At 40.8% G+C, this 15,840-nt stretch overlaps 1 protein-coding gene across 3 annotated transcripts in view; it reads right to left on the bottom strand.

Moving 5' to 3' along the window:
* The window catches only part of C10H6orf89 (chromosome 10 C6orf89 homolog), a 27,209-nt gene extending 13,826 nt beyond the window's left edge, over positions 1–13,383 (bottom strand). The window contains exons 1-4 of one of the 3 annotated variants that reach the window (XM_065885261.1): positions 13,274–13,383; positions 9,823–9,914; positions 5,121–5,328; positions 4,451–4,664 (exon numbers count right to left, since the gene is read on the bottom strand). In XM_065885261.1, the coding sequence (XP_065741333.1) occupies positions 4,451–4,664; positions 5,121–5,309 (403 nt within the window). In that variant the 5' untranslated portion in view covers positions 5,310–5,328; positions 9,823–9,914; positions 13,274–13,383. The remainder of the gene's footprint in view (positions 1–4,450; positions 4,665–5,120; positions 5,329–9,822; positions 9,915–13,273) is intronic. The other 2 variants (XM_065885262.1, XM_065885260.1) reach the window with 2 other exon arrangements.
* Positions 13,384–15,840: the final 2,457 nt, after the last annotated feature.

Below are 15,840 nucleotides of genomic sequence, written 5' to 3'. Positions count from 1 at the left end.
CAGGCTGGCTCGCTGTGGACAACCATAACATACTCTGGAATTCTAAGTGGAGAGAGTCCTTTTACACAGACTATTAATCTGGTGAAAAGCAAAAAGCAAAAAAATAAAAAATAAGAAACAGATTTCTTTCCAGGAACAAAAAAACCTCCCTCTGGGTAAAAAGGATAGAGAAGAAGAAAGGCACAAAGCCAAGACTAGCTCCACAAGAGGAGGGGGACTGTTTTGTTCACTGCTTTGTTGAGAACAGTTGCTGGTGTACAGTAGGGTCTGAATACACACTCACTGAATGAATGAATGAACGAAGCCTTGACTTTTCAGAAGCTTTAACAATAGGATTAAGTCCATGGGGAGAAAAATCAAACAAGTAATCTGAACTTGGAGAAACCTCAAAATAAGGATGAAATAAATATAACCTCATGATTTCTTAGATTTCTCATATTAGAAACATATCCAAGAAAACCCTGCAAAAGTCCACGACAAAGTCTCTGTGACTTTCACTGGTACGTGCTCAGTATTTAATCAGGCTACTCTCCAGCAGCTTGTTTTGCTTAGCATTTCTAGCATCCTGGGCGTGAGGCAGGGGTGACGTCTTGACCTTGGCCAGGCCCCCTGCATGGGTGGTAATAGGCCCAGAGCCACTTTTGTACACCGTAGGGATGGAAGGAACCCAAGAAATCATCTCGCCAACAGCTTTGCCTTCAGGAAGCAACATGTTTGAACCATTCCAAACCAGAAAGTCCATCTATTTTTATAAGTTCTCCTTGTATAAAAATTTGTCTCTAAATGTGAGACTTTTGGCAAGTTAGTCAACCCCCTTGCTCATCAGCTTCCTCATCTTTGAAATGGACATAAAAATATTAACTACCTTACGTGACTAATGTGAAGACTGAGGAATACATGGCACAGTATACGGCACAGTGCCAAGTATACTGTAAGTGCCCGACAGAGCTGTTATCACTTTACTCTTTTATTTGTAAATAAACAGGTCCTAGCATTTCACGCTGAGCACTGGCCTGGACTCTAATTCTGATTAGGTCCTTACCTTAGTTCTAAGTCAGTGAATGATCTGCTTGTGAATGATCCCAAACTCCTTGATATTGGTAGATCTACTTCAACCTTCCCTTGAAAGTTCACGGGTACATAAAGTTCCCATTATGCAGTACAGATACAGAGATGCAGCTTCTCATTGTATGTGAGAACTGTCCCAGGCCTCCTCAGTATATATGGATGTTACAATTACAAATTATAAATGCCCCAGGTAAACAAAATAGTTGGGCCTAACATTCTGGAACCTGGCTTGAATGAGGGCAGAGGCAGCAGGCAGTAATTGTAATGTGCTAGACTAAAGAAACTAAGGTTCAAGTGCTAGTCTGTCACATTTAGCTGGGTAAGCAAGCTATTTCACCTCTCCTGGTTTCAATTTCCTCTTTACAAAACAGGGGTATGTACCAGACCAACTCTATAAAGTTCCTTTTGAGCTCTAAGACTCAATGATTCCACAGAAGGGTGAAAGCCAAGAGGGTGGCTGGCAGGGTCAAAGCAGATATAAAGATATGAGGCCAGGGGCGGGGGTGGGTAAGAACTAAGAATGTGAATGTGAAGAGAAAACTGCAGGTTAATAAGAGAAAGGACTTAGTCAAACAGTAAGTCAAACCTTACCTATAAGGGTGCAGACTGGGAGGATGAGCTGGGCTGAATGCCTAGGAAAAGACTAGTTCAGGAAAATTCTAAAGGGCCAATGGCTTGGAGGACCATTTATTTTTGGCTGGTATGTGCAGTACCAGCCAGAAAGAACCTTATTTCTTCGGGGACTAGGGAGCTGAGAGAGAAGGCATCTGGTGACCTGAAAGAGTGTTGAACTCCAAAATCAAACTTACAGCTAGACTCTTCAGGTATACCATGTAGCTACAAACTACTCATAACAGAGGTTAAGAGCTCAGACTCTGAAGATGGGCGGCCTAGGTTCAAATCATGGTTCCATGACTAACTAGCCTTATTAGATCAGGCAAGCGAGCTAATCGCACTCTACTTCAGTGTCTTCATCTGTAAAACAGACATAAAACCAGAACCTACTGCATAGGGATATTGTGAAGATCACATGAGCCAATATATGGAAAGCCCTTTGAACAGGGCCTGGCATCTGGTAAGTACTAAATAAGTCAGCTTATTTTCTGCTGCAGAGTGGGATTTTACATGACTCACTGCAGTCACTTCATTCACTCCATGAAGAGGAGTTAGGGGCAGGGTATCCTACCCAAGGCTGAAACTTACAAGAAGAACAACTTCTGTTGCCTTTTGTTCCCTGGGTAGAGTCAAGCAGAAAACCCACCAGTGGTCAGGAAGAAACCTAGCAGCACTGGAGGTGGTGAAACTGGTAGGTCACTGCTGCTCCCTTCAAGGAGTGTCAGATGATCCCCAGGAGCGTTAGGCCAGCCCTTAAGGAAACAATACGCTGACGGGCTTTCCCATGGGAGCTACATTCACTTTACATTCTCCCTCGACATTTACTTTAAAGGTAATGCTAAGTAGTCCTAACTGAAAGGCAGCTGCTTTGGGGTACCATGACAATAGGAATGAGTTATATATTTTTTAGTTTTCTGGCCCTCTTTCAGGCCCAGCAGTTTGCCCTTCTTATACCTAGTTCTCCCCAATATGTTTCTATTCACCACTTAATTATGCATTCTTAAGTTTCCTTCCAAGTGCTATGCAAAATGCTGTTAGTTTTACATGTCTACAGCTTCCCAGAATTATCACACATAGGAAAATAGGGTGCAGTATCTCCCTTTACAAGTAAAAGCAGCACTTTAATAGAATCAACAACATTAAGGACCTAAAACCACACCCTTCCAATGCTCTCTCTTTACAAGTGAGCTCTAAGGACTCATTTTTATTTCTATCTGCAAGGCAACATATTCATTTGGAGTGGCCAAACAACCTGGCTTGTTGACAAGACACCTATGTTTCTTGACCTTTTAAACTCCGATACACAGAATGAGCAGTCACGGTCCATTGACTATTATTGCTTAACTCAACAGTCTGTGGAGATGTACTTTGTAAGATGGGGAGAAAGAAAGTAGGTGCCATCAACTTGGTCCTAAAAATTGTTGACTTCATCTCATGTGCCAAAGAGTAGAAAATGACGTTAGTGAGGCTGTGAGGGGAAGACAGGAAAGGAGGCTGATGCATCCGAGGCAGCAGCACAGGCTGGCCTAACTGACACGTTTCTCTGGCTCTTTCCCCTACATGCTCTGGACCTTCCTGATAGGAGCTGGAAACTTCATTTTTCTGAGCTTTGTTGTTTCAAAAACAACCTCCCCAGTAAATACAAGAAAGTTATATATTTGGAATTTAAACGTTTAAATACAGAAGTTGATTTTTAAAAAAAACTTACGAGGCTGGGTTTTTGTTTTACAACGTTCCCTTCCTCTGATTTTGATACAATTCTCGAAATCTTTCCATGATTTCCTCAAGTGCACAAAAATAGCTTTCAAAGGAGACCCAAACCAAGTGATGATTTTTATGACTGATTAGATCTTGGCTTAAAGAGTAGCATTATGATTATAAAGCTTAGTTTCAACTGCTAAATATTTTTTGAAAACACTGAAGAGAAAACATACTTCCTCAACAGTTATGCTGAAGCTGAAAGGTTTCAGAACACAGTTAAACAAAAAGTTCTATAATCCATTTGTGATATTAACTTACATATTCCTTCATACAGGCAAATAAGATAAACATTAAGATAAAACAATAATAAATGAATAAAATAAAATCTCCAAATAATACCCCCTTATTCTTTCTCAAAAGTAAATTTTGAATCTTACCACATTACACTATTCTCAAAAGGGAACTCCTCAAATGGTCTATCGGACCAGGAATTCCTATGCTACCATTGATACATTGTTACTAAATTTAAGTGCTTCTTTAATTCAACTTATTGGCAAAATTGTATACTCAGGAGCACCACATAGTGAACTGTGAAACAGAGAGAAAAGACTCAATTGAAAGAGAGGGATATACCTAGACAAACACCTAGCCAACAGGCTAAGGATTATTAGAGGATATGGACTCAGATGCTTTCAATAAACCAATAGCTATTTATTAAAATCTATTATGGATAGGGATCACAGGAGAGAAAACAGTAGAGTAAGATACACTCAAATCCCTCCTATGAGCGAAAACACTCATCCCCATCATGTGTGTTTTATAATCAGGGGATTGAATTTGGCTCCACCCAGTGTTTCTCTGACAAGCTTCTTAATCCTCTGAGCCTCAGTTTCTCAATCTGCAAAATGGGGTAATAAAACCCATCCCATAGTTTCCCTGAGGATTGAATTAAATGAGACAACATAGGGAAAGTGTCTCTCATTAGATGTCAGTAAATGTTATTTCCTTTCTCATGATATACTGCCAAGAAAGCCGTATCTAATAAATAACAAATGCAGTATTCTACCTGGAAAGGGTCTGTCTGCATCACCCCCATGCAGAGGAACTCCCTTATTTTCTGGCATATACTTCTTGGTAATGGGCAAAGACATCAGCCGGATGTGATGGATGAGTGAGCGCCAGGTATGAGCTCCAGAAAGCACTGGTTCAGGTGGTAATGGGCTGAAAGGTTGAATCACAAAGTAGGCAGTGAGCAAGATTAATCCCAGGGTTATGACGACCTACAAGGAAAGACAGGAAATGGATTAATAATTGTTACAGCAAATAAAATACTTTTAGGCCAAGGAAAAAAAACAGGCATCTTCTACTATTTCCAGCGTGCTTTAAGAACTAATCCATTTTCATAAACAAGCCATTGACATTCACTTCTGAAAGCATTTAAAGCTTGAGAACTGTGAGGACTGCAAGGCTCACCAAGCTTTTATCATACAGACCAGGGGCTATGTCCCTCATTTAAAAATATACACAGATACAGTTAATGATAAATACACATCTTTCATCTAGAACATTTAACAAAGTAGTCAAATTTGCTAATAACACATCGTAACAAAGAGTAAAGGCCAATTTATTCATAGAAAAACCAAGGTTCAGTGGTGGAATCAGTCAACAGTAATATTTGGGGAGAATGTTGAAGAGTTTGTGCTCTAAGCTATTTCCAAGTCAGAACACATTTTTACCTTGTACACAGCTAGAAGGAGGGGATACTGGGGTGGCCCCCTCTGAGGTTCATTCTTTTCCAGTAGCTGTCTGATAAATTTTTCAATTGCTTTCTCTGACATGCCACACTGATGGCCCGTCTGTCTTACCAAATCAACAGTCTCTGAAAGTTTGTCATAAATGCTGAGCTCATTAGCAGCAAGATCCATGTCTTCTAATACAAAATCCCTGAGAGAGAAAGAAAATGAATGCAAAAAGAAAGATGGTTTCTTTAAAGTACTTCCTCCACAAAGTTATTTCCTTTAGAACAGTGCTTTTTGACCAGCTTTTTGACCACCTGTGGGGAAGGAACAATTCTTCTGTAAAACACAATGAATACACTGAGACAATATCAAGATGCAATACAAGTTTTTAAGTGTTTTTTAATTGTGGGCTAGTAATAAATGGTTCACAGGCCAGCACTGGTTTCCAAACACTTTGAGGAATACCTGTCCAGGGCACAATAAATCCCTAATGGGACTCAGAAACACTAGTGCCATCCAAAATGATTTCTGAAACCAATCACAGGAGATCTGCTGCTGGTAATTTACTAAAATAAAAGAAATGGAATATGGAATGTGTTGTTGATCAATTATTTCTTTCCTTTCACATCAGATGAACCTTTTAGCAACACAAGGGGAGGAACTTATCACTGAAGGCAAGATTTACTGAGGAACACATTGATATGCTTTGTTCCTGACAGACCAAGAATTTCAGACAACACAAAACCATGGCATGGTAGCACTTCAGACTTAGCAGGTTGCAGTCCTCATGCTTTTCTGCAAATACAATCTCAGACAATAAAGGGCATTCTGTTTATATTTTACATACTTAAAGGCCTAAGATCTATAACTCATTTCAAAATTCAATTTGCATTCTAATAGTTATTTTAAAGCCAGATTGTTTCACAGTGGCCATAGAATCAAAGGCAAAAAAGAATTCTCTCTGTATCATGTTTCACAGTGGCCACAGAATAAAAGACAAAAATTAAAGGCAAAATAGAATTCTCTGTATCATTTGTAAAATGAAATTAAAAAGTTCTTTTTAAAAAGTGCTTGTGCTACGGAACAATGTTTTTCTTCATTTGTAGGAGGAAAAGCAGTGCTTGGGATCTGTGCTCTCTTCTGTTGGTTGGGTTTTGTGGTTGTTGTTATTTTCTTGCTTTTACATTGCAGAGGGTCCTCTTATTTCACATATTTCATCCCCAAGGTGTTGCTAAGATCAAAAAGCACTGACATGGTACAACTATTTCCTCAGTAAGGAGATGCTGCCCCCTGTAGAACAGAGGACAACAGTCATGAAGCTCCAGCAGAGGAAGAGGTCTGCACTGCCACAAACCAGCACACATCCCGGCATAGCTCCTCTTCTAACAATGCCTCCTCTGATGACTCCTTCCCTTTGGTCCTCTTTCTATTAACCTTTTACTTCACTGGTTCTTAACTGTGCCTGCACATCAGAATCACCTAGAGAGCTTTTAATGAATGCTCATACCAGGGCCCCAACCCAAGACCAACTAAATCAGAATCAGACTTCTAATGGTGGATTAACAGGCAGGTAATCTAGACTTTGGGGATTGGGAGAGGGAGGGAGGAACCCCACATTAAAGGGGACACAACCTTTCTCCAAACTCTCTGCCGTTGCTCAAACTGTTTTTTTAAGACCACAAAGGCCTTCATTTCAAGGTTCAGGTAAAAGGATGGTGAAAACTCTATTTTAAAATGTGTAGTTTTGGGAATTCCGTGGCGGTCCAGTGGTTGGGACTCAGTGCTTTCACTGCTAAGGGCCCAGGTTCAATCCCTGGTCGGGGAACTAAGATCCCACAAGCTGTGTGACGTGGCCAAATAAAATAAAATGTGTATTTTCCACAAATGGTGCTGGGACAACTGCATATCCACATGCAAAAGAATGAAGTTGGATGCTTCCTTATACCACAGACAAAAATTAACTCAAAACGGATAAAAGACCTAAACTTAAGAGTTAAACTATAAAACTCTTAGAAGAAAACAAAGGGGGAAATTTTTATAACACTGGATTAGGCAATGGCTTCTTAGATATGACACCAAAAGCACAAGTAGCAAAAGAAAAATAAATTAGACTACATCAAAATTAACAATTTTTGTGCTTCAGATGATACCATCAAGAAAGTAAAACGACAACCTACAGAATGGGGGGGCAATATTTGCAAATCATATATCTGTTAAGGGACAGGTATTCAGAGTTCATGAAGAATCCTTACAACTCAATTATAAAAAGACAAATACCCAATTAAAAATGGGCAAAGTATTTGAATAGATATTTCTCCACAGAAGACATACAAATGGCCAACAAACTCATGAAAAGATGTTTAACATCATTAGCCATCAAGGAAGTGTAAATCAAAACCACAATAAGATACCACTTCTCACCCACTGGGGTGACTATAATCAAAAAGTCAGATAATAACAAGTGCTGGCAGTGGAACTCTTGTACACTGTGGCTAGGAATATAAAATGATGCAGCTGCTTTGGAAAACAGTTTGGCAGTTCCTCAAAAACTCAAATGTAGAGTTACCATATGACCCAGGAATTCCACGTGTATGTACCCACGATAATTTAAAACAAATATCCACACAAAAACTTGTATGTGAACGTTTAAGCAGCATTATTCATAATAGCTCAAAAATGGAAGCAACCCAAATGTCCATAAATGGATACACAAAATGGATATTAATAATATCCATACATCAATAATATTCATACCATGGAATATTACTGGACAATGAAAAGGAATAAAGTACTGATACATGCTACAACATGGATGAACCTTGAAAACATTATGCTAAGTGAAGGAAGACAGTCACAAAAGACTACGTATTACATGACTGCATTTATATGAAAAGTCAAGGATAGGCAAATCTATAGAGACAGAAAATAGATTTAATTAGGGGTTGCCTAGGGGAGGGGGTGGGGAGGAATGGGGAGTGACTGTTAATATAGGGTTTCTTCCTGGAGTGACAAAAATGTTCAAAACAAATTGTGATGGTTGCACAACTTTGTGAATATACAAAAACCACTGAATTGTACATTTTATAATGAATTTCATGGTGAATTTCAGGGCATAGAAATTGTATCTCAATAAAGATGTTGTAAAATGTGGACTTACAGAATCTGAACTTACCCTGTTGTGGCATTTATTACACTCATTGCTATGATTCTGGCTAAGTCACTCCGTCTATTTCCTCATCCAAAAGATAAGAGGATTGAACCAGAAAAATTTTCAAGTTTCCTCTAGCTCTAAAATTCTAGGAGTATATGAATATTTCAGGAAGCAGAAAAAATTCAATACATTAGAAGTTAAAGCCTTATGTCCAGCTGCATTCCTATATTACCATTTCTTGTTATGCCATCTGATATGCCAGGTGTTGGGCTAAGCACTGCAGAAACATTATCTCAGTAGGTCGTCACAGCAATCCCATAAGGTAAGTGTGATTAATCCCGTTTCACAGATGTGGAAACTAAGGCTCAGAAAGGTTTCATAACTCGCCAGGATATGAACACAAGTGTGCCTGACTTCAGGGCTGGTGCTTTTAATCTTTATGCACGCTGCCTCCCTTACCAAGTATGTTCCTATTCTGAGCAGGCAGTTCCGAAACCACAACACCGTGTCCCTTGATTATCACAAATGAGTGGTTGCAAACTGGAAAGTGATCAACTACAATGATTCCTGAAAAAAGAATAAAGCAATAACTTATTACAATATTTTTCACATCTTGCTTTTGTGACCAGTGATTCCAGAGACACAGCATTTTCCTGTTTAAATGAACAAAGATATTCCAAGCAAGCAAGCAAGCTACAATAAATTATCCAACAATACCCAGTCAAAATCCATTAACTCAGTAGAGGACCAGAAAAGGAAAGCAGTGGGAATTCTAAAAAAAAAATTCCAGTAAAAAACTTTAAAGATTTGAGAGATGGGGGCACCTGTAGGTATCCTCAGGGAGAAGAGAATGTCACATTGGTGTGCACTCAGGGGCACCGTGAAGGGGAAAGAAGTGCAGGCGAGGCTAAAAGGAGAACCAACTATCATCGGTTTTGAAGACTGTTTCACAATCTTTGTAAACCTCTGCCCACTTTTGATACGCATAAAAATCTCATTAAACTCCCAGTTTGTGTTGCAAATAGGGTTTTTTTAATTTCAACTACACAATGGTAATATGATACTGAATACATACATTTTTGCAAGCTGTACATCCTTCTCCGAGATTCTGGCACATTTCTCAAGTTATCAGAAGGGTAGTTACTAATAATTTAGTGAAGTTTTCAAGAGCACACGGAGGTCTTGATAAAAAGCCTTCCTTTCACCTTTGGTAAGATCAGTGGTTCTCAACTGGGGGCAATTCTGCCCCTGAGGGGATACTTGGAAAGTCTGGAGACATTTGTGATTGTCACACTTGAGGGTACTACTGGCATCTAGTGGCTATGACGTTAATTAAGCAAAAAAAAATCTTGTCCCTTTAGGTCAGACTATAGAGCAGCTCCCTTGCTGCAATCTGCTGCAAGTCAACCCTCAACACGACAGTTTGTATTAAAAACAAAAACAAAAAACTTGTCCCTTAAAAAAAAAAACACAAAATCATGGCTAAGCATCACGTATATTCATTTAGACTGAGTGAAATCAGCTGAAGCTTGATGGCAATCCCTTTACCTCCAGAAAGAAGGTCCAACTCTGGCAGAAATGAGCTTTGCCTCAGAGGGAAGTTCCGATGAGCGAGCTTGACTCTTAACAGTGGCTTATACCTGCAAGGGCACAGGCAGAATCACTTGCAGAGTTGCAAAAATCAAGGTATCATGCACCACCTTGGATATACTGAATTGTCAGAACCTTGGGAATGGGACCCAGGTGCAGATTTCAAACCTCTTCCCTACTGATTACAGACACACCCCACAATTAGGAGACTTTGCTGTGGAACAGTGGAATCTCAACTGGGGTGATTCTGCTCCAGAATCATAGCTATTAAAATGAGTAATTCTCTAACATCACCTAATATCTAGTCCACAGTCAAATTTCCCCCAAAGGTCCAAAAAAAAAGAAAGAAAGAAAGGCAAGCCATATAACTTTTTAGAAGTCTAGGATACAACCAATGATCACATTATCACAGGGAGCTGTCATGTCTCTTTGGTCTACTTAAATCTACAATAGATGCTGGTGTGTGTTTTTTTTTTCTGGCCTTTTATGACATTGACATATTTGAATCCCCACATCTTTAAACATATTTCTACTTATTCCTATCTTCACCACTTCTAGTTTCTACCATTAAAAAAAAAAATCCTTCCTCTTCAGATTTCCAGAGCTCATATTCTTCCTCCCTTCAGAGCCAAGCTCCCTTTAAAAAAAAAAAAAAGTATCACTTCACCTTCTTGTTTCTCAGGTCACCATTCGTTTCTGACCCCCTCATGCCACTGATACTGCTCTCACTAAGGTCACCAAAGGCTTTCTACACATGCCAAGTCCAAAGGACGTTTTTTCAGTTAACACCTTATCTGACCTCTCTGCAGCAGCTGCCATTGCTACCCATTATCTCCCTCAAGGGCTCTCAAACCTTGGCATAATTCTCTTGTTCTCTTCTGAGTCTATGTCCCGGAATGTTGGTATTCATCACGGTTGTCCTTGACCGTCTCATTCCCTCCATGGCTTTAATCACCAGCTATTAGTGATTTCCAAATCTCTTCTCCAGTCTAGAACTCTCTCCAAAACTCAAGACCCATCTAACTACCTACCAGACACCCTGGCCCAAATTTCCTATAGTCCCCTATATGTAATGTGTTCCTAACTGACTTATTTTTCCCCTGCAAACCATTTCTCCTACTATATTCCTTTTCTTAATCAATGGAAACACCAGTTCTCCAAATTTAAAACCTCTCCTCCTGCTTCTTCATCCCCACTAATGAACCAATCACCAAATCCTCAATTCTACATCCTGTATAGCTCTCACATTCATCACCTCCTCTTCAGCTCTACGTGAGCGGCAGTCAAGGCCCTCAACGTCTCTCCCACACACCATCACAAAGATATATTTAATCTCTATATTTCCAATCCTCTTTCTCCTTTCTGATCCATCCTCTACAAGTTATTTTTTTAAAACACAAATTGGTGCACATTGCTCATCTATTTAAAGCACCCTCCTTGACTTCCCATGTCCTGCTAGGGAACAATTTAGCATGGTGGTTAAGAACACAGGCACCAGAGTTAGAACAAGCTGAATGCAAATACTGGATTCTCCATCTACTGTGTGGCCATGAGTCACTGTTTACCCTCTTTAAGCCTCAGAGTTTTCATTTATAAAATGAGGATAATTGTGTCTTTCCAACCATGTTGTTAAGGGATTATAAGGTGATATGTCGAAAACATTTGTCTCAATACCCAAATTAAATACTTAATAATTATTATAAGATGAAGTCCAAATTACTTAGCATGGCCCTTTATGATCTGGTTACTGCCTACCTGTTCAGTCTCATTTCCCATTCCTCCCTCACAGTTTTCATAGCCATACTATTTCACATCTTTTTGCTTTTGTACACATAATTTCCTTTGCTTACAAAATCTAGCCCCCAGTGCTTTGCCCAATGACTGAACGCTATCCCAACCTTCATTTTTGCCCTATGAACCTTAAACACAACTCTATCATTTTGTATTACATCTACTTCCTTGTCTTCCTCTCACACTAAATTGTTTCTTGAAAGCAGGGGAATTAATTTGTGTTTTTATTGAGAAAATAACAACACAAATAACAGACATGGAAATTCACCTCAGAAACATGGAACCTTATCAGTGTCTGTTGAACAAATTTATAGAAAGGACCTAAAGTGATCATTTTGTTCTCAAACTAATTTGATGTAAGTAATGGTTCATTTATTTTACTTTTTCTTATTTTTTAAAAATACATCAGCCTAACGAGAGGTTAGGTGAGCAAGTTAGGAACTTTACACTTGGACATTTTTTGTGGAGTTTGAGAGCAGCTGTGGAAGAATAGGGATTCAAACTGGGTCTTGAAAATTGTTTTGGTCCAAAGCAGAAAGGGTAAACAGGGCCTATGGTATTCAAGCTGGGCGATGTGAACTTCAGTCAAAACTTCAATGTAGGGCTTCCCTGGTGGCGCAGTGGTTGAGAGTCCGCCTGCCAATGCAGGGGACGCGGGTTTGTGCCCCGGTCCGGGAGGATCCCACATGCCGCGGAGTGGCTGGGCCCGTGAGTCATGGCCGCTGAGCCTGCGCGTAAAACTTCAACGTAGCAAAGCTAAATTTGGTTAAGGCATGCTGTTCCTTAGAGGGAAACTGTGATAACTCAAACTCAAATAAGCAAACTTATTAAGGGAGAGATGCCCAAAGAACATTTCACCATGGGAACAACTAAATGAGCAAACAGAAAAAGCCAGAATAGTAAGTATCTGGGAATAGTCTCTATTATAAGGAGACGACCAAATACTTTAAAAGAAATATACTGGTGAATACCAAGGCTATGCAGGCTCTTAGACCAGAAAAAGTGTGGCTTGCAGGGTTAATGGTCTTAAAATACTACGCGGAACACGACGCAGGCAAATTTCCTTGTTCTAAAAGGAGATTACAAACAGCTCATTTACTTGGGTTAATAAACCAAGTCATATTCCTTTCTGAAATCCGAGATGCCATGTTTATCATATACCAAGATTACACTTTAAAAAAGCATTCTCTCCCTAACAATTATTAGAAAAAGATGTTTCGGAGGGGGGGCGGGGAATCTACTCTCAACCTACCAAAAAGAAAAAAATTAGAAATCTGTCAAAAGGGCAGTGAAATCTAGACTTCGCTAGCACCTTTGTGTTGGACACTGCTTATGACGCCCGCGAAACAAGTTCAATTAGGGTCGAACTCGCTTTGCTCACCCCGGCAGAGCCAAGAAAAAAAAGAGGAAAAGTCACAAGGGAATCGACCCCGGGGGAGTTGCAGGAGGATGCCGTCAGTCTGCAAAACGCCAAAGGCTCAGAAAAGGGGTCAGCGGAGGGACAGGAGTGGCAGTGGCCCCGAAAGGTGGGCTGCGCGAGGATGTCATAGACGGGTGCGGTGACGAGGCTGTCACGAAGCTGCCTCCCCCCTCCCGGCCTCGGGCCCCAGTCACTCACATGCGGGGCCCGCGCCCCCTCGGGCTCCTCCCGCCTCGGGGACACTAAACTGCCGGGCGTGGAGTATAGGCCGACAACTTCCTGCTTCCGGGCGCGCAACCCGGAAGCAACTCCTACGCCAAAGGCGAGGCAGCGCTCTTTCTACCCGCCCCACGCTTCCGCCAGAAGCCGAAAGCACAAAGACTCGGAGCGCTCGGGAACTCTCGCGAGATCTGGAAAGAACGGGTTCCTGCTCCCCCTGGCGTCCTTTCTTCTTCGGTCCTCTTCAGTTCTTGCCAGGGTTTCTCCTCTTCGTGGGCTACCACGGACTTCATAGCTGAACTGATTCATTCAGTGAGCGTTTGCTGAGCCTACTACGTACCAGGCAGCGTGTTAGGCATTAAGGGGTGGGAGTGGGAGGGATAACGTAAATGGTGGGCAGGCCCTTACCCTTGGAATCTAAAAGAAAGGCAGGCAAACAAATCACTCAGATTTACACACTGCCCACTCATTAATGTTAATTGAGAGTTTACTCTTTGCCAGACATTACAAAGGACTTTACATTCGCGAAACTGCTTCAACAACCTCCATTTACCCTCATACCCAACAAGCTGAAGTTTATGGAAAGGTTAAATTGCTCGAGATTACACTGGAAGCTTCCTCTGTTCAGGTTCTGGTGTGGAACAGGCCGTGTGAATGTTGAACTGAACTGAATTAGGACATGGTCCGTAACATGGGCTGTTAACAATCTTCTCGGTGAGAAGAAAATCTGACACAAGCAGTTAGACAACGATGGAAGGCGGCACTGAATTAAAGACCAAGAAGAGAGAAGGGGAGAGAGTCTGCTGTAGACAGGAAGAGTAGAGAGGTTTTCTGAAGGAGTTGGAACAAGGACATGGGCGAAGTTTGGGAAAGCATTGCAAGGAAAAGGACTAGCTTGGGCAGAGGTCTGGAAGTGGGAATGCTGGTGCCACATTTAAGGCTTGGATAATAAAATAATAGGAAGTCAGGCTGGAGAAGTCAGTGAGTGGTCAATGATGAAGGGCCTTCAAGCCCAGGCCAAGTGATTTGGGACTTTAATGGGCAAAGGGAAGCCATTTAATACTTCATGGCAATATCTTGTAGTATTTCGGGAGGAGGGCTTTGGCTTCTGTGTGTAAGATGTATTAGTGGGGGGAAGCCAAAAGGCAGGGAACCCAGCAAAGGGGCTTCTGAAATGATCCTGGTATTAAAGGTCTGAAACAGCGGTGGGAATGGGAAGGAAGGGATACAATTTGGGGATCTTTGGAAAAAAGAACTGACACGTCTTGATGTGTCACTCATAGGGAGCAGAGAGAAAGAGGATGATCTTCAGGTTTCCAGCTCAAAAAATGATGTTTCTGTAAAAGTTTATAATTTTGTTTTTAGTAAGAGACATTTATTCAGAAGACACATTAAGCTTAGATACAGAATAAATGAAGTATTATACAAGCTACAATTTAATAGTGAATTTAGAAAAGGAATCCACGCCTCTTTGTCAACTCTGTCGTGAAGTCACATCTAATGTTCTCTTGGGGACAAAAAGGCCAACAAATACTGAGCCTCTTGAGGAAGGATTTGGAATGAGCCAGCAAGACGCTGTCTTATTCTTGTGTTAAACCCCAATACATCCTCATTGTACCCTAAGCCTCCCAAGATATACAGTAAGGAACTACATAAAGTCCAAAGAAAGGAAACTCAGATAACAGACAGAAAGGACCAATGATGAAAACTTTTCCATCCAGCTCAAGGGTCATAACACAAAACTGCAGGAAGTGTAAAATTAATTATACCTTACATTAGCACAACACTCATCAGTCTAAAAAGTTATTTTCTGTCCATTAGTCATTCAGTGAAACCTGAGCATCCTATGTTCAGTCCTCTTCAAGGAGGGCACAAAGATGAAGGAGGCACAGTTGTACTTTCAAGGAGCTCACTGTCTACTTTGACCTTTACAACCTTGTATACCCTTATTCCTGCTTGGCAATTAAGGAAACTAGGATTGAACTGTGGTCAAGAGCACAGGCTCACAGCTGTGGTACTTTGAGCAAATTATTTAATCTCTGTAAGCCTCAGTTTCCTCAAAGTAAAAAGGGAATAGTGATATCTACCTCCTGTGGGTTTGAAGATTAAGTGTTGTCAAAAGTTCAGAAATAAGCTACAAGGATATATTGCATAGCACAGGGAATAGAGCAATATTTTATAATAACTATAAATGGAGTAAAACTTTTAAATATTGTGAATCACTAGGTTATACACCTGAAACTTACAAAATATTGTAAATCGACCGTACCTCAGTTTTTGTTTTTTTAATTTTTATTTATTTATTTATTTATGTCTGTGTTCGGTCTTCGTTTCTGTGCGAGGGCTTTCTCTAGTTGTGGCAAGCGGGCCTCTCACTGTCGCGGCCTCTCTTGTTGTGGAGCACAGGCTCCAGATGCGCAGGCTCAGTAGTTGTGGCTCACGGGCCTAGTTGCTCTGCGGCATGTGGGATCTTCCCAGACCAGGGCTTGAACCCGTGTCCCCTGCGTTGGCAGGCAGATTCTCAACCACTGCGCCACCAGTAAACC

This window comes from Phocoena phocoena, chromosome 10 (genome assembly GCF_963924675.1).
Source record: "Phocoena phocoena chromosome 10, mPhoPho1.1, whole genome shotgun sequence".
In the NCBI taxonomy this organism is placed as follows: domain Eukaryota; kingdom Metazoa; phylum Chordata; class Mammalia; order Artiodactyla; family Phocoenidae; genus Phocoena; species Phocoena phocoena.
Note: the sequence above shows the minus strand (reverse complement) of the source record. Positions and strands in the feature narration are given on the sequence as shown.